The sequence below is a fragment of the Sarcophilus harrisii genome, chromosome 6 (genome assembly GCF_902635505.1).
Source record: "Sarcophilus harrisii chromosome 6, mSarHar1.11, whole genome shotgun sequence".
In the NCBI taxonomy this organism is placed as follows: Eukaryota; Metazoa; Chordata; class Mammalia; order Dasyuromorphia; family Dasyuridae; genus Sarcophilus; species Sarcophilus harrisii.
In genome coordinates this window covers 161,413,761-161,433,871 of record NC_045431.1, presented here as the reverse complement: position 1 = coordinate 161,433,871, position 20,111 = coordinate 161,413,761, and the positions used below count along the sequence as shown (strand labels likewise).

General features: G+C 35.4%; 1 protein-coding gene across 7 annotated transcripts in view; it reads right to left on the bottom strand.

Annotated features, from left to right (window-relative positions):
• Positions 1 to 3,753: 3,753 nt before the first annotated feature.
• ANKRD17 (ankyrin repeat domain 17) overlaps positions 3,754 to 20,111 on the bottom strand; it is a 106,863-nt gene continuing 90,505 nt past the window's right edge. For all 7 annotated transcript variants that reach the window (XM_031944105.1, XM_031944106.1, XM_031944107.1 and 4 more), the window contains 7 exons: positions 19,292 to 19,441; positions 12,404 to 14,055; positions 10,536 to 10,733; positions 9,243 to 9,491; positions 7,723 to 7,901; positions 7,168 to 7,332; positions 3,754 to 6,025 (listed from right to left, as the gene is read on the bottom strand). In XM_031944105.1, coding sequence (XP_031799965.1) covers positions 5,966 to 6,025; positions 7,168 to 7,332; positions 7,723 to 7,901; positions 9,243 to 9,491; positions 10,536 to 10,733; positions 12,404 to 14,055; positions 19,292 to 19,441 — 2,653 coding nt within the window. In that variant the 3' untranslated portion in view covers positions 3,754 to 5,965. The remainder of the gene's footprint in view (positions 6,026 to 7,167; positions 7,333 to 7,722; positions 7,902 to 9,242; positions 9,492 to 10,535; positions 10,734 to 12,403; positions 14,056 to 19,291; positions 19,442 to 20,111) is intronic.

Below are 20,111 nucleotides of genomic sequence, written 5' to 3'. Positions count from 1 at the left end.
TTTTAATATTTAAAATTTGATTCAAATGTATTCAAATTTGGTTTCCGACTATATGGGCGTCTTGCTCCCCAGATAAAAACTCCTTGTTACTAAGGGAACTAAGGTCAACCCCGGCAAGACTTCCTCTCCTAGGCCGACTTCCTTATAGTGAAAATGAGTTGCTTATCTATTTACCAGATTGCAAACAAACTTGGGGGCAAGGAGCAAGTCATTTTAAAGGTCCCAAGCACATAAGTGCTTCCCTAAGGTTTTTGAATGCGTGGGATCACTTAAATTACTATTTAGGTCTGAAACAGCACAACTTAAGAAATGATTTGTTAAGGGCAGGGACTTAAGACTGTAGTATAGTCTTAAAGGGATCTACCAAAAAAAAAATTGGTTCTAGACATAAAGCAAAGAATTTTTTCTTCTGATCATCGTAAGGCTTCTTCAGCTTCGTTTTTTAAAAAACAACCCCTAACATTAGCAGTCATTGCAATATAATTTCTACTAGAAAACAATTGCATTATGTTTGGTGCAGTATTATTTCCAAATCAATTTCAGTTATAGCTCTACTGAAAAATATGCATGTTCAGTATTTGTTTTCTTTTGAATACAGTAGGTAAGAACACTATAGGGGGAAAATGAGTATTACAACTCACTCAAATATCAATTCAAATACTTTGATTTTTAAATATTAACCTAAATACCTAAATATTTAGATGTTTGTAATTGAACAGTTATAGTGGATAGGGAGCAGGACTGACATGGATTCAGAATGTTGCCTGTCAGATGATTCCAAGTCACTTAAATTTGCAGCATCCTAAACTAAGCCTATTAAGCTGTGTAAAGTCATTCTCATCTTTTAGAAGTAGAGGGAGTTTCTCAATGGAGTTCCCTATACTTTGGAAATCACAGGGCAGATAAAAAAATGATTAACCAGTCTTTTATTGATGCTGCATGTCACCACTTCCTTTAAGTTTTAACTGATGTTAAGTTATAACAATGAGAATGCCAAAAGTTATTAATAAGCAATTAACTTACTAATAATACATTCAGGAAAAATTGACTAAGAATCCAATTGCTCAGAATATCACATGAAAAAAGGACAAGGAATTCACCGAACCCCTTTAGAGTTTATCTGGCTTGAGTAAGAATAGCAAATGGCCAATCAGCTGAACCAAACACTAAAGGGAAAGGAAAAGGCAAGGTGGGTTGCATTTGAGAAACTACGGGTACTTTGCCTGTAGCAAAGATGAGTTGCTTGGCTGAAACAAAACCCTCTTTTTAACAATATTCTCTTGGTGATGCCAGATAGTTGGAATCATAAACCACCACAATTTTCAAAGATAACTATATATATATATATATAGGTTTTGCAGGAAATAATTAAGGGAAAGGTTTGGTCAAGATGAATAGCCCAGTATCTCGGGTACCTAGACAATTCCTTCAGATCCTCTATGGATGATTTGAGAGTACGTGGACAAAAACTGTGGAAGATGAGAAGGCATTTAAGTTGTGATCTGCACCAGGTAGACTTAATGTCATTTTCCTCCATGCAATTTTCTGAGGTGACTCATCCCTACGTTATCATTTCTCTCTTCTGCCTCCTGGCTTCAGTCCAGCAAAAAGTCTCAGGAAATCATGACTCATCTTTCTTAACCTTTGCTGCTTCTCATTTGAAACTATCTCCAATTAATCCTGTATACATCCTTTGTTTATAATTGTGTGTATGCTGTCTCTCTGCTCCCTTAGCTCCTTGAAGTCAGGATTTGTTTTTTTTTTTTTTTTTTTTACTTTTCTTCTCCATTGTGGCAAATAATGGTGGCCACTCACTTCCTGGCACAAAAAATTATCAAGGTTAAGCCAGTAGATCAAATTTCTGCTTATTGAATCCAATAATCATCACAATGCTCAGTTTGTGTTATTGTTCCTATACTGGCATCTAAATTTTATTTATTCAATTTAACTCAGTAAAAGGATAAGTACTTGATATGTGCAAAGCACAGTTCATTTGCTTTGAAATGGCATGGTCCAAAATGGATAATTTTTCAAATGACTTCTTGGAGTCAGCATGGATTTAGTTAACTATTGATGATTTGTCATACAAAAGGCACAGAATGTTGTGCTCATCATTCTTGTTTAAGTAAAAAACATTGCTATGTTGACCTTTATGGCCTCTTTATTTTGTACTTAGTTCTTTAGGGATATGCTGAGACTTAAAGCAAATTTAACCTATTATTTCTTAAAACTGCATCCCTCTGACAAACTAATTTCTATTCATTTTTTTAAATACAAAAATTATAATAGTTATATATAAAACTCCCTAAATTAGGTTGCAGATGCCAAACACTGTTAGAAACAACTGTAAATAAAGTTCTATTTTGTCAGATAATCATTCCCTGAATGTTTTCTTTAACTGAGTATTAAACTACACTCACATCTGCCAATTATTTAAAATAGCAATAAAAAGCCTTTTATCTTTCCTGTCTAGTTATAGGATTTATAGGCTTCTGAATAGTAGACCATTTTACTGTTTTTTATCTCAACTACTTAGCAGTCCTTAGCATAAAAGAAGTGGTTAGTGAATGTTTTATTCCTACAATAACATCTTTAAAAAAAAAAAAATTGAGTCTGATGATTGAAATATAACAAAAAGCACTTAGCAAAGTTGGAAAACTTTCCCATGAAATCTAAAACCATTAGCATGCACAGTAAATGGCTTCAACTTTTTCAGATGTAGTGAAGGAATGAGTTTGGGGGGTCGGGGGGTGGGGTGGGGAGAGAAGATGAGAAGAGAGACACATTCGAACTAGATCTTTGCTGAAGTTCTTTGCACTGTTAAAATTCTGTGAATACTGGTGATATATGCCTCTCTCTTTACAGAGTAAAAGTTCATAAGAATATACCTATATTGTGTCCAGACCTTTCAAATTAAAATTTAACAAAAAAGCTATGCCAGTTTTTAGAGAACTTTTATTTGGAGGAAAAAAAATTTATATTATGCTACTAGATATAATAAAGGATTTTATGTTATGGTGTATATCTCACTCAAAATAAAATCTTTCTGAGGCTATTGGCTTTTCATTCCAATATCCACTGACAAATTTAATCCTGTAAAAACATTAAGCTCAACTGCCTTTGTTTCTTGAAGGTCAGAATTGGCTTAATAAACTAATTTTTTTCCCCTTTTCCCTAAAAGTAGTCATGCTACTTAAAGTTCTGTGTGCAGAAACCAATGAAATTTTGCGTTTCCACAGAAGTGCTATAATTTCACAGCAAAACAAGAAAACAATTTTTGTATAAAACAAAAAAATTGAATTTAATGATTTTTTCTAAGGAAAAAAATGTCCATGAAATAGATTATAATAATTTAGGAAGCAAAAAAAAAAAAAAAAAAAAAATCAGCTCATCATATAAACTTTAATAATGTAAAACAATGAAAAAATGCTTTAGATTAAGCACCAAAATCCAGTTTCTTGGATAGCTAATTAAAAAAAAAAAAACAAAAAACAAAACCACACGAGAAAGCTTGACTTATTTCAAAAGTTAAATAGAATTTGCTATGTGGTTGGTATAAACAGATCACGTACTACTGAGATACTAAAGATGTGAACTAACTCAAGGAGGACTCATGAGTTAAGTCACTCCAAAATGATTATGGAAGAAATAAATCATGTAATTAATAGTCTGCATATACACATACCAATTCTTGAAGCTCTCTTTAAAAAGTGGGAACAAAAAAGAAAAGACCTACATGGTCTCAAAAGGTTATGTTCCTTCTTTTATTTGTCAAATAAAAGGCATTACATTTAAAATATAAAAAATGTACCTGAAAAATGTTCCTAGTACAGACTAAAAATCAAGGTATAATATTTAACAAGCCTAATTGACAAACTGAACATGGGGCATTCCAACCTATATCCCCTTGTAAGAAGTTCTGACTTCAAGTTTAAAAAAAAAAAAATACAGATTTTTTTTTTGGTAAGAAATCACACATTCTCAATAACTCAGTTTTGTTGGACCCCAAAGTACAATTGTTGTAATAAATAAATATTGGGTTGTATCTATATCTTAGGATTATTTAAGATAGAAAATAATCCTAGTAATAGTACAGGAAAGGCCATTAAGCATAAAATTGTTAAAATAGTGGCAAAGGACACAAAAACACTTCAAAATTGGCATTCGTTCCCCACTCACATTAAAGTGCTAAATTTAATTGAATTAATAGCTGTAGGGCATTTTGATTCATTTGTTCCTTAAATTTTTGATGTTATAATCACAAGACAGCTGGAAAAAAAAAAATATGTGCTTTAAGGCAATAACCAAAATGCAGAAAAAGAGAAAGATTAATTCATAAACTACTGGACACATTATAATAATTAAAGGAATGAATGCTCCCATTTATAAAATCCTCTCTCCCTCCCACTCCCTTCTTGCTCTGGCTACCACAGTAAATAAATCACTATTACCAGCCAAAGAACTACATTAAATCATTGATATTAAGATGGTATGTCTGATTTGGCTAATCATTTTTTTCACCAGAGTCTAATTAATATTATTGAAAATGGACCAATTGAGATATATATATTTAACTTTGTTCCTATCCATTTTGCCACATTACTTTTCAGCAAGAAAAACCTGCAATGTAGAACTCATTTCCTTTTTAGGCACAAGGCTACAACTTGCCATTTCAAATGGATGGAATTTAAACAGTATATAGTACATGTTTTTAAACTGGAATCTGAGGATTTGTGTGCAATATAAGCTGGCTAAACCTCAAATTCACAATGCCCTTTATATTTAGCATAAACTGGCAGATCCTAATCTCATAGAATGTGTAATGGTAATCAAAACAAAGCATCTTTAATATAGTGGTTAACATTTTCCACTATTTAAAAACTGGAATTTTTAGGATAAACTTAAGATAGATGAGACTCATAATTACCTAGAAGCAGCAGTTCATTTAACTATTTCTTAATACAAAACTTTCTATTGATCTACCAAGATGAATTTCCATGGTAGCCAGTAGTGTCTTTTTACACTCAGAAAATGTAACATTTTAAAATTGGAAGGAGCTAAATGTGATCTTTGAGGTAAGCCACTTTGTGGTAGGTAACTACAAGGATGGAAATCATTGCAGGAATGATTGATTAACGTCACACCAACACATTTTAACTAAGTCTTGAATGGGCCTAGGAGTGTGGAGGAGATTGTGTCTATGGATTGTGATAATCCCAAGAGATTAAGAAACATGAAAAGTTTTGCAAGATAAAAGTAATCAATTATTTCTAGTCTGTGTTTTGCTACAAACCTCTCCCATTTTCAAAATAAAACAAATTTACATGAGGAAACACAAACTAATAATGCCCATTCTCCCCATTTTTTTATACTGTACTTAAATTACACAAATAGAAATGTTATGCTTATTAATAGTTTAATGTATGAAGGAAACATCCAGATTTCTGAATATGAAGGTACATATCTCACATTAATTTAAGTCTACATAAAGTAGAGCCTCTATACTGACATATTGAAATTTACTTTCTGCTTAGCCATTTCTGTTATGTAAACAATTGTACATTTATTTGCCATTCTAAAACTTCAGGATCAAGTTTACATAATTTTGCTAAATTTCCGTGTTTGCTCAGAAGCAGTTTACAGTACTATAACCAACCAGCCAAAGAACAGCTTCAACAGAAAGTTATGTCCTGGGACAGGGCAGGGACAGGACTAAGGTGAAGGGAGAAAAGGAAAGAAAAAAAGTAAAGAAAGAATGCTAACTAAGGTGAAATGTAGGGTGGTAGAGAATGGGCGGTCACAAATGTTCACAGAAAAAAGGTCAGTTAGTAAGATCTTCTGCAAAAAGCCTACACACTTCAGTCAAGCACATCAGTAGAATGATTTGGGAACATAAAAATTATTTCGGCCACTTGTGATTTCCTCTGAATGAAAAGGAATCTGCAGGCTAACAAGTTGATCCCAATCAGCCAAGCTGGTTCATATGTACGCTGTTCAGATGAGGTGCCCAAGTTCCAGTCCACACCTGAGGAATTAAAGTATGTAATACTCAATTAAATATTTGTCAAACATTTTGAGAAAATGCTAAGTATTAAAATAACACTTTATCTTACGAAACAACAAAGCAACATGGCCGCAATCCCCCCAATTCACCAATTGTTCACTTTGGGAACAAATGGGTAAATCTGACAAATTCATCTCCCAAATCATTGTCTCTTTAAAATGCCCTTATTTCTGTCAAAGGCACCACAATCTTGCTACGTATCCCAGGTTCATAATCTGGCATTCTCCTAGACTCTTCATTCTCCTTCCATCCAAGTTCGGGACCTCTTCACATGGACTAATTGATGCCCTGCCTACCATTTGCTTGGTTTGTGCAGATTCAACTATGTCCTTTCTCTGCTCAATAACTTCCAGTGGTTCCCATTACCTTATAAGAAAACAAAAGCAGCTAGACGGTGCAGTGGATAGAGACAACAGCCCTAAAGTCAGGAGGACCTGAGTTCAAATCTGGCCTCAGACACTTAACACTTCCTAACTGTGTGACTCTGGGCAAGTGACTCCACAATTGCCTCAGCAAAAAAATAAGAGAGAGAGGAAAAAAACAAACAAACAGACCCATCGGTTTGGCCCTTTACAACCTGAAAATAACCTATCTTTCTTGGATTCCTTGAATTATTATTCCCACTATCTCATTTGGCAATCCTGCCAAAACAGCATACACACTCCCCTTTCATCATCCATAACCCTCCAAGCTTTTAGCTTCATATCTTTGCACTGGCCCCTCATATCTAGAACATTCTTTCTCTTCATGAAGTCAGAAAATCCCTCTCTTGCTTCAAAATGCTGTTTATGGACAACCATTTTCATAAAATCTTTCCTGATCCTTTCCAACTGCTAAAGAAACCTCCCCATCTATTCTGTTTATAACACTTTATAATGATGGCAAGAGAATGGTAAAGGAAAGAGCACACAATTTCTCTTATGGATATGGTGACCTAACATATTCATTTTTATTCAATGGGGATGGATTATAATACTTTTAATCTATTAGCAATCTCCCCCCCTTCCCTATCTTCCTGTCAAGTACTTGAATACATGAAAAATAGTCAATGATATTTATATGGTTAGGTAATTTTGTTCCATATTTTATCTGATCAATCTTACCGTTTGAGGGCCATTATTTTCTGTAGAGTTTGAAACCATTTTTATCAGTGAGTTCCAAGAGGGATCAGCAGCATGAGGACCATTAAATATGGGCCCTCCAGCACTTTCTGGGATAGGTGCTACTGGAGGGATCATTGCATTCCCATAGACAGAAAAGGGCATACCCTTGATGGGAGGGGAAAAAAAAGCACATTTTTGACTCACGTTCAGCCCATAAACCAATACTCAAGAGACATTTTCAAAATTATAGTATCAACTTGTTCTTTTTCTATTTCGTAAGTAAATTGGGTAATGTGAATTTCAGTCAACATAGTATACCCTCAGCTCTAGATGTGACGGTATATAACCACCACAAACTGTCCCAATAAATTCCAAATTTATATACTGCTTCATAATATGATAGCATATTGCTCAAAATAATAAAAATTTTTACAAAATTGATATGAAAATAAACTGGCCAATATATATATCACAAAGGATCACTGTTGGAAGTATTAAAAGATTAAATTTAATATTTCAAAATTAAGTGGCTATTCCCTTTTAAATAAAAATTACCCCAACTTTAGGAAAGTCCATGTATCCTGCAGGAACATGCTGATGGAATGTACCAGAAGGAGTTACAATTCCTGTACTATCTCGCTCCATTGCTTGATGTTGTGAAAACACTCCTGGATCAGACATTGGCCTATGAATCATATGATTTCCCATTCCACTATGACACCAGTCTACTTTATCTGAGAAAAAAAAATAAAAAAAAACCAGATCCAAAATATAAATACACTTAAAATGGTATAAAAAGAAAGCTATGAAAAGTTCAAAGATCTTTTAAAAAACAAAATAGTCTTAACACATTTTGTTTCATAGTTTATCATAGACCAAGAAGTCATAACTTCCTTCTGGTGATGAACACCTGAACTACATGGAGAAGCTGCAGGGGAGGGAGACTCAGTCTACAACTAAGACAATAGCCAATAACTTTCCAGTTTTATAAATTACTCTAGAGATGGAAATCCAGCAGCATAGCCTTGGAAGCCCCATGTTATATTATCTTTTTCCCATCATGGGAAGGTGAGACTTAACAAAATAATGAAAAATTTCTATGCAGCCCTTTTTCTTTATTAAATTTTTACTTACTGAGCAAGACTCATGTTTTAATATATATGCATGTTCTAATGAAAAAAAATTAAGAGGCCTCAAAATATTTGGGGCAGCCCTTTCTGTAGTGGCTAGAAACTGGAAATTGAATGGATGTCTATCAATTGGGGAATGGTTGGGTAAATTGTAGTATATAAATGTTATGGAATATTACTGTTCTGTAAGAAATGACCAACAGGATGAATACAGAGAGGCTTGGAGAGACTTACATGAACTGATGCTAAGTGAAATGAGCAGAACCAGGAGATCATTATACACTTCAACAATAATACTGTATGAGGATGTATTCTGATGGAAGTGGATTTCTTCGACAAAGAGAAGATCCAATTCAGTTTCAATTGATCAATGATGGACAGAATCAGCTACACCCAGAGAAGGAACATTGGGAAATGAATGTGGACTATTTGCATTTTTGTTTTTCCTCCCAGGTTATTTTTACCTTCTGAATGCAATTTTTCTTGTGCAACAAGAGAACTATACGGATCTGCATATTTATATTGTATCTAAGATATACTTTAATATGTTTAACATGTATGAGACTGCTTTGCCATCTAGGGGAGGAAGGGAAAAGTTGGAACAGAAGTGAGTACAAGGAACAATGTTGTAAAAATTATCCATGCATATATTATGTCAATAAAAAGCTATAATAAAAAATTAAGAGGCCTCATAGATTAGTTAACATGGTAAAAACTATTCATAAGGCTTTAGGATCTGATAAAATGAACATGTGGAGTTTATCAGACACAGCTATTGACAATCATGTCAATCACAAAATACTTTAAACAGTTCTTCAAGTAGTGTCAAAAAATAAGAAGAAGAATAGGATTTGTGAAAAATAGACTCTGTAAAAGGTAAAATATTATATGATTACAATCATATAGAGAAATACTATTTCACAAAAGTAGGACAAAATTTCATACCTTGATTTCCACCTATCCCTTCAAAGGACCAGATGCCACTATGGCCTACTGGTGTGGCCAAGTTACTCCCAATTACAGATGGAGTGGAAGTTCCAGTTTGTCTAATACGGGCAGATCGTTCTGTCCCAATAGGAACAGGAACTTTTCTGTCCTGACAGACATTGCTGGCCTTCTCTGCCCCCAAAGATACTGCTGATGGGGCAGGAGATGGTGCTCTTACTCCAGAAGACACAGATTGAGCAGGAGAATCTGCATTGAAAAATTACTGAGACTCAGAGAAGTAAGGTGGGACAACACAGTAAATAGCAAGGACAAGGCAGGCTCAAGTCTTTATTTTGATTATGAAGTACCCTTTTCTCTCATGCAATTTATTATGATACGATTAAATATGTGAAATTTTTACATCTCAATGTCTCTATCTAAAAAACAGTTCGAATCTCCATGTCATTCTAAATTTGTATGAATTAAAAGAGATATGATCAAATAGCACAGAAACTCATAATAAAAAGAAATTAAACTTCAACAACTTAGGATAAAATCACTGACAGAAGTCTGGTCTGCATATGATTTCACTAATACATGGAAGGCAAGGCACCTTCACCAAGAGGAGAGGGAAGTGAACCCACAAAGAGTCATATGGTCAACAGTGTATGGCAGAGGTGTGATACCCTGAACCCAAGACTAAAGTTCTAAGATTGGCTTTTATACTTCACACTGCTGATTTTCTTATTGCATAGAAATCTAACAAGTTCAATTTCTGGCACAGTTAATTTCTGTATTACAAAATGACTAACTATATTATACACCAGAAGCATACTAGATTGGATTGTCTATAAGCACTTTAATTTTTTTTTAAATGAACTAAAATTACAAAAGTAATCCTGCTCTTAAATATAAAAAATTACAATTGGCTAACTATAAACCCAATTGATCATTCTTGGTAATACATAGCAAATTGCAGTTGTAACTAAAATCAATTATAAAAGTAAAACACCTACATTAAAAAAAAAAAAAAATCATTTTCAGTGAAACGTGCCACAGTAGTATTCTGGGCCAAAAAAAGTACCCTCAGTTGTTTTCAATATTTTAGCAAGTAGGAAACATTTGAGAAATTTCTCCTAACTTCATAGCATTTTAGTAAAACACATATACACACCCCCCCCCGCCCCCCCATCACAGCACACAAAAATACTGCTGGCATTATAGCCAAAGAAAATATATTCACAATTTACTTTGTTATATAATCCTACTGTTTTCAACTTTCTTATCTGTCTTCGAGAGTGTATAACTCACCATTTGATGCTGATGAACATGGAGTCAACAAACTAAGTGGGGAAAAATGTTGTCTGTTAAAGTTAGCAGCTGTAGGTGGTCCTCCAAGGGGTGTCCCAGGTGCATACATTTGCCCTCCGGAAAGATTTGAGGCAAAGTTACTCAAATGTGTAGATGAAGGTGTTACAGAAGCATAAGGGGAGTCTATATTGACAATACCTAAAGAAGACAATATAAAATACCAGATCATTCTTGGATAAGGTATGCAAATATGATTAAATAATCCTAAAGCTGTAAAGACTGCAAAACAAATTGAGGTGATAATTGCAGATCATTTACCAATTCTTTATTGTCTTTAACATGTCTTTGTCCTTTTCCTTTCATAGAGAAAAGGAAACAGTTATGTTTTTCAAGAAAAGAGAAATCTACATTTTATTTCAGTTATATTGGATATAAAACAAAATATCAGTATTCTAAAATATTTTTAAGGTTGAATGCTCTTAACTACCTCCCTAAACTCTCCCACTCCACGCACACAAAAAAGAGAAGAATAAGAAGTAACATTAGTTTTCTAAAAATAAAAGGCCAGATTACTTATACAGGCAACATATAAACAACACAAAGCAAAAGTTAAGACACTTAAATAAAATTAAATAAAGATTTCAGGGAAGCAAAACTGAATTGGAAAAAATCAGAAAAACTGATCATTTTGAAGGTGAAATCATTAAAGAGGCTTTCAAAATACAAAAATTAAAATACAGAATTTATAGCTACCTTGAGTCTTACTTAATTTTCCCTTAATCCTTTCCTCATTGTTTTGGCTTGTATTACAATAGAAATGTAATCTCTACTTATTAAGACAGCCTGTAACTGATCCTTTAAGTGCTTGTGTGGAAACACTTTTCTACTAAAACTGTTATTTCTTCCCAATATATATATAAACAACCTTAATTCTTGTTTAAAAACCTGCTCCATCCCTCCAAATTGCAATCTTCAATTACTTTTAAAATACTGCCCCAACTGTCACTTTTTATTAAAGCTGACCTGACTTCAAAGTCCCAGAAAATAATTTAAAACAATAAAAATTCCCATTATATGGGCAAAAGATGATTAAAAAAACCTACCATATATCTCACAATTTGTGGCAAAATACTGAAAGTAAAGATTTACCTGCTATATTATTTCCTATGTTTTAAAAATATTTTAATTTACTGTCTCAGTAAAAATGAATGACCTTACTCAATTGCATTTTGCTCAACTTTTAAAGAGTATTGCCCCTCCCTTTCCAAAGTCCTGCTGCTGTGCTGTGCTGTGCTGTGCTAAGGTGCGGAAAGCAAAGAAAATTTTAGTTCAAAATGCATGCATAAAATTGGTGCTGAATGTTATCTATATAATAGATATATTACCTCAAACACTAATTTCTGAGAAGTGGATTTTAAGACAAAAATCTATCAATCAAAAATAAATTAATTTTTGATAGCAAATTATAATGGAAAAGCCCTTGTCCTTTTGAATAAAAATTAAGGCAGAATTTGGGGGATTATTTGATTAAACACCATTAACAATTTTCTTTTTTGTTTCACAAAAGCCTGGCAAAGAAAATTAGTTTACACAGATATCAGGATGCTCACTAGAACATTCAGAAATGCAGAAGGGCTCTAAACAAAAACCAAAAAAACAACGCCTGAAAAAGAAACATAAAATGCCATAGCAACAAAATACACACACACACACACACACACACACACACACACACACACACACAAAATTACAGATCAAAAACATGTAGCAACTGTGAAATATCTTTTGGTTTCCCAAAAGATAAAGAACATTACCTGACATAAGGCAATAGGAGCTGCTACATCATGGGAATGTTACAACAAACTCACCTGAGGGACTTGGAGCAGGCCTTTGCAATGGTGGTCGGAAGCCTGGTGCTTTGGAAGTGTCAGACTGGTGTAAGGGATCTGAATTTGGCAAATAGGAAGATTTTCCTGATAGCATGGATTCCGGTGTTGACTGAGATGAAACCACAGAGCCTCCCCAGAAGGCATGGGCAGAAGTGGGACTGTTTTCAAATAATGTGCTAAAGGGCCCAAATGGTAAGGGTGCACTAAAATTGGGGGCCATGGATTTATTTGCTGGATGTGCTGAATTCTGAGAAGCACTTTGTGTACTTAAGGTCGAAGGTAGCTGGACAGAAGAGGGGACACTGTGGGGTCTCTTAATATGATTGACACTGAGGACTGCAACAGATGAATTCTGCAATGGTACTGGATTTTTGTGAGTTGGAGCTGTGGCATGAGGTGGAGGCCTGATTGCAGGCAGTTCCATCTTGGGAGCAGGCTGTGAGGACCCCATCTGTGCCTGAGGAATGGGGTAGGTGCCTGGGGCAGTAGGCGGCAGTACCACTGGGGCAGAACTGGTTGTTACTAATGGGGGTGCAGTCATTCTCACTTCGGGTGGAGGAACCTGAGATGGCGGTGGCGGTGGCGGCAGAGGTGGTCGTGGTTCTGGAGCAGCAGCCCCAGGAGGTGGCTGTGGAGCAGAATGCCCCGCAGAACTTCCCACAGAACTGGTGCCATTTGGTTGTCGACTGCTTGTTGCTTCTACTACTGGTGGACTGCCGGCTTCCTGATCACAGGAAGGTATCCCTTTGTTGGGAGAGGATGCTACACACTCAGAAGGGCTACTTCTGGAAACGCCTCCTGGCTGAGCTGGAGGTGATGGGGAGGAAGGGGACGACAGGGGGTAGTGTTCTTTGGCAGTAGGTAGAGGGTAGGTGGCATTGGTGGGGGCGGTGCCACTGTGGCTGGCTGTGGTTGTGACTGTGGTTGTGGTGGCATTGGAGGTCTTCACCACGGTGACAAAGAGCTGCCGTCTGACTGAAGGCGAGCTCGGGCTGCCACCCGCAGGTGTGCCCGGCCCTGTCACCGTGGACGAACTGGTGGTTGCGGCGGTGGCCGACGTGAAAGAACCCGCGGAGTTCACCTGAGAACCGCTGCTGTGTTGCTGACTGCTGTGGCGAGGCACCGCGTGAGGCTTGGGCGAATTGGGAGCTCGGGCTGGGCTCAGAGGCCTGACAGGGAAAGGGCCCCAGGTGGACTGCGCTGGTGGGAAAGTTCCTCCAAAATGGGTCATGGGCAGCCTGGGTGGGCGGATTTGCTGGAAAGTCTGAGCTGCAAGCAGGGCGTGTGCAAACTGGGGCGGGGGGTAGGCGATAGGCAACGAGACGGGGAAGCCTGGTCGCACGTTGCTGACGGGGTTCTTAATGGTTTTGTGAGCGGAGGCAGAGGAGAGCGCGGGCACAGCCAGGGCAGGTGCAGTCTGCGAAGTGGAGGATAGAGCCACTGTGGTCATTTTAATCCCCATCAGGGAGCTGTTAGCAGCAGTCGTGGCAGGGGCAGAAGACCCGGTTTTGGAATTCACAGAGGAGCTTTTCAAACGATTCTTTGGAATAAGCTCATCAATTTCTTTGTCTGGATCCTTGATCAGAGCATTGATCAACTGTGTTGCTTGTCTTGTTGATTCTGTGCCACCCCTATTATAAGGAATTTAATAGACAAAATTAGGTCCCATGTTTTGAATTAACTTCATCTCTATAAATACAAAGTGAGTGGTCTAACTCTGTTCTATTGCTCTATGAAAAAGTCATCAGATGGGGCACCTAGATATCACAGTGAATAGAGCACCAGCCTTGATTCAGGAGGACCCAACACTTAACACTTCCTATCTGTGTGACCCTCGCTAAAGTCACCCAAACCCTAATTGACTCGGAAAGAAAAAAAAAACAAAAAACTTTAGCTAGACCAAAAAGATAATTCCCACCACTGAAATGTAGAAATGAAGTTGTATTGCTGTGGTATGCAGAATTATCAAGATAGTATTCTGCAAAGGTGATTTTTAAGTGAGACTAGTCTTGGAAAACATTTTCCCACAGAAATAATTTTTATAAACACTGGATAGGTTCCCAATAAAGGCTACAAAACTTATTAAAGGTTGCTGGAATAGGAGGAAAGTTAAAAAAAAAAAATTAAACTACCATGTAACAAGATGAATTAACAACAAAAATTAAAATGAAAGTGAATCCAATTGCTACTCCCTAATCCATACACTACTTTGCAGTATATTTCAATACAAAAAAACTTTTAAACTAGACGAGTGTTTCTATAACTTGGGAGTGACTGTGCTCAAACTGACTGCATAAGGATAAATCATTTGCTTGAAAGAAAATTCTCAGATCAATTGTACCTGAATATTATATTGGGTGATCATTTGCTGGGTTTCAAATCTGAAAGTTTTTATTTACTATATATCTGAAGCCTGTATAAGGTAGCTTAAAAAGAAATATTTCTTATTTTTAATTCTCATTTTAACTAACGCATGGGAAGGGTGGCAAGGGAACATTTCTGAAAGTACCTAGCAAAAAGGAAGTTCTTATTTCATATTCCACTGGCATCTCCCAGGATCTTTGCCTTCATACCTAATCACTAATAAAAAAAAGTCACCTTCTACTGGACATAACCCTCTAACATGCACTTTCAGATTTCCACCCTTCCAATTTGGCCCACTAGATTCACCCCAACTTTCTTTAATATTTAGCTTCTCTTTCCCTCCTGCCCAGGTCTCCTTATTCTTCATGAAACCCTGTTATGCTTACCATTCTTGCTCAGTCCTATTTTTCCTCCCCCATCCTGGTCTGTTGATCTCAATGTGTTCTAAATTCTGTACTATCTGACTGTTTTCATTAAACAGAAACTTCTTTCTCTAAAGTCTCCAATGATCTCTTATTGGACAAATCTAATGGCCTTTTTCTCCCTCAATCCCAATTTACTTTTGAACAATTTCCACCAAGTTACAGTGCTGAACTACTTCTCCATTTGGACACTGTCATCTGGGTTTTCATAACACTACTCTCTTGGATCCCCTTTTAACTTTCTTCAGATAATTCTCATGGTTTTTTATTGGCACTTTTTCCACGTAAATAAATAATTGCAGGTGTTCCATCCATCTTGTTCTCTTTTCTCTCAATAACTCATCTGATAATCTCATAGTTCTCATGGGTTCAATTATCTTTATATAGATGATCCCAGAATGTTTAGATGTATGCGTGTACATACCCACACATTCCCATCCCTAGTCAGTCTATCTTAGCACCAACTGTCTCTTGACATTTCCAAATGGATTTCCTGCAGGAATCTCAAATTTAATTGGTCAAAACATAATGTATTTTCTTTCTCTTCAAGCACACCTCTTCTGAAATTCCCTATGTATGGGATAAACTGAGTGAAGACCCTCCCGTGAGAATATGGTCTTAAACTAGGCCCAAATTGTGACTTAGAGACTTTAAAATAAGCTATAGCTAGAAAGCTGCAGGTGTTTCTATTGTCTTTTAATGAACATTCCCCTTCTGTTCCCTCCAACTCTTATTTAGCATGTAAGTACTTCTTTTAAAGGCAATGATGGGTTTGGGAATTCAGATAACAGAATAATTGCTTGCATAGCAGTTCTCTTAGGGAAATTTAAATTCTGGGATGGACTTTCATGTTTTGAATGTTCAGGGTAATGGGAGCTTCTAGTCTACTTAATCTAGGGTTTTGCAGTTTGTGCTCTGTACTCCTTTACACATGACCTTTTGTCTGTGAGGAACTGCCTTTTCTCGTGAGATCATAATGAATTCCCTTTTGCTTTTTCTTACCTCAAGAGTATCTGATTTGCAGTCACTACTGTCTCACATACCTATTACTACTAAGGATACTAAAGTCTTTCCAGTTACCCACATTTCCAACCCCAGCATTATCCTTAGTATTCTCAGTAACCCTACAAATCCAATGAATTGCTAAGTTTTGTCCTTTCAACCTTCAAAGTATAACTGGTATGCAGCCCCTTCTACTATAGTCCAAACTCTTAAAAAACTCTTCCCATTTCTTAGTTGGACAGCTGAAATAGCATTTTATTTCGACTATCCACCTCAAGTCTCTCTCTATACTAAACCACCCTCTACAAAGCTTACAAAGCTTGATTTTCTGTCTTTCGGAAGCTTTGGCATCCTTTAAAACTATGCAAAAATACCTCCTTTATGCAGGAACCTTTTCTCCCCAATTGCCCCATAAGATATTTATCCTACAAACAATTATATTTTAATTATTCTGCATATAGCACATTATCTCTTCCCCTATAGGAAAATAAATTCCAAGAGGGCCGAGAGCATGATTTTGCTTACTTTGCATTTTGAGATTTTAAAAAGGAAAAAGGTGTCTAGCACTTAGTGAGGGGCTTAATCAAATGCTTACTGATCAGTGGGTTGAATTCAAAAGTTTTGAGGTGTTATAATCAAAATTCTATCAATTGAGAGGGTGTGATGGGAGCCAACTAAGGGGTCTATTATAAATCAAATGATTTAGAGTGAACTATAAAAAACTTTACATACCAATAAAAGCATGTAATAGTAATGCAAGATCCTTGATGATTAAATTAACTGAAATCAAATGAAAGTATTCAGAACTGATAAGAATCAGAAAAATGCAAACTAAAATAATTCTGAGACTGACCTGATACTTACCAAATTGGCAAAAATGGTAAAAAGATGTGCTTATATACTTTGACACAGCAATTCCACTACTAGGTTTATCCTAAGAAGCTTACCAACAGGAAGAAGATTTATATAAACATATTCAGAGCAGCACTATTTATAATGGCAAAAATCTGTAAATAAACTAGATGCCTAATGGCTATGGGTAGCTTAAATTTTAGCATGTGAGTATTACTGCTCCTTAAAGGAACAAAAAATACGAAAGATAAAACACAGAAAGATTTACATGAAGTAATGCAGAAAGAAGAAAGCAGATCCAAAAAATATTCATACTGACTACAATCACGGAAAGTGAGTTAACATTAAATAATGACAAAATTAAGGCTAATTACAAAGAGTAACACTGGTAATACACCTTAAAACATGCCTTCCTTTTTCTTAAATGAAAATGTAGAGGAAAAAATGTATAGAAGCAATACTTCTTTACATACTATGGCGAGAATTTGGTTTGGGGATATTCATGTTTCTCCAAGTTTCATCAAAATAAATATCAAACACAAAAAACATTTTATACATAGAGCACAATCACTATTTTTAATGCTAACACACCAATGATCAGTTTTACCAACACTGATTTTGATGTTTCCAATGAATTGGCCTAGCTGCCAATACCTTAAAGTAGAAGTTTTAAAACTTTGAATCCTTTTAGCATGGACCCTTATAGCAATGTATCCTTTTAGCAATATATTAAAGCTCTTTTCTCAAAATCACTTGACTTGAAGGAAATCCTGAATTAGAGGTTAGTGAAAATAAAGATGTAATTTTTTTCCGTTCTTCAAAGGAAGAACTGAAAGAAATGGACAAAGGTAATGCACAGTTGTTAAATGTAATGACCTGTGAGGCAAGTGGTCAAATTTATGTGTGTGTGTATACACATGCACACGCACATGCATACACACACACACACACACACACACAATTCAGGCAAACTGTTATAAAAAATTCAGAAGAGATCACCGAGGACTTATAAATGCAGAAAGTATAACCTGGAAAAAGTAATGGTTTCCTTTACATTTTCAAGGATGTATGAAAAAGGAGGAACAAAGCATTCCTGAAAGTACTGTTTTTCTTTTCGGTTTTTAGGTAGATTTGTTATTGGTTTTAAGGGTGTGGTAGCATAGACTAGTCAGTTTCAAACAAAAGTTTAACAGCTTTAAAAGAGAATAGAATTAGACAGTCAAAAGGAACCCTAACTTTACAGATGAGGAAGAGAAAAGGCTCCACATCTGCCTAAGACACAACTGATGTTATTTATATTCATGATTTGATCATTTCTTCACCATATCATTTTGCCCTATTTGGCATTTAGTAGTGTTGGACAAGTCTCAGACACCCTGATTCTCATTTGCAAAATTTAAGAAATGGGTAGACAAAAACTAACCCTGCAATTTCCTTATTCTATTTCAGAAACATTAAGGCTCTGGTCAAACCCCTCCTGAATATTTCACATTGTTCACCTGTACCCACCTAGGCTAATAGATTGCAGTTCTGTTTGAGCGGAAAGTCCCCAGGAAATTGGATAAAAAACCTTATTCCTTTTCTGTCTGTCAAATTCTACCTTTTCTTATTCATTAACAACTTTACTAAACTCATGAATTAATAGCAGTCTCCTGTGAAAAGGACCTTTCTTCCCTATGTAACTCATTAAGTATTTCACTATTTCCTTATACATAGTATCAGTTTTTCAAGCATACATGCCTTTTCCCTCTCGTGAGAACTCTAAAGACATCTGTAATCCCACTATTACTTGAACACAATGCTATTCAAATGGCAATAAATGGTTAGTGTCCAATGAAATTGCAATGAATTTAAAACATAAAATATTATCTTGGCAATTGTTTTCTTGCAAAAGGCTACATATGATGGTCAAAAGAACGTGGAAGTGTCTAAAAGTTTCAAATGTTTCTTGGAATTCACTTGTTTCCTAGAAAATGATTCCCACTTTCTAAAGGATAATCAGGCAAAATTAAACATTTTCTAATGTTGAAAGAACTACTGCATAGGTGTTCAAATCCCAAGAACAGAAAACCCTTAACAAAAAGAATTTCAAATATTAATATCTGAAGAAGTATGTTTTACACTAAAATGCATCTTAAGTTCCACTAGAAATGCAAATAATCCTGACATTAAATCATCATCCTACAAAAGGAGAAGGAAAAAAAGCACAAATTAAAGTCTATTTTGCCTTATTGTTATTATCCGGTCCCCTGTCTTGTCTTTCTGCTTATCGATATCTATATGTGCTCCAGTGAACTCCCGAATAGCGTTGATATTACAGCCACCCCTTCCAATCACTCTGGAAATGACTGTTGATGGAACAGAGACTTTCTTGGATCTGTTTTCAAAAACAAAACAAAACCACAAAAAAAATTGGTGAGAGAAATTATTATGTTAATAATTGTTAACAAACAGTAAAATATTGAGGGGCAGGAAAATCACTAAATTTTTCTATGCCAAAAAAAATTTGCTAATTTCTATGCTAAATAGAATTGATTACTCCTTATATTAAAATTCTTATTTTCCAAAACATTAATGGAGAAAAGAAAATCTCCAGGTAGAGATGAGGGGAAAATGAACATTTGTCCAGAATGCTTTTTTTAATTGTCATATTTCTTTCCCATTCCTCTGGCATTTGTAATACATATAGACAAGTAAACTTAATTATGAAGCCTAAAATTTTTATTTAATTAAATATGGTCATTGTAGCTTTAATTAAACTATGAATTACTTGTAATCATTTCTTCATAAATACAGTCTGAATGATCTCAGTATTTAACTGTCTTAGAACCATGTTTTCATTCTAATATTCTCAGGCACAGCTCTTGTTTTGTATTTTTTCCTCCAGGAATTATTCTTCAACACTAGTTATCAACTTATAATAAAAAGAGAGACGTGATTTGGAAGATTCTTTGATATTCTATGTTAATGGCATTTTTAAAAAGTGAATTTTAAATTGCTACGAACCCAAATTATTATAAATTAATTGAAAAGAAAACCAAGGTTCA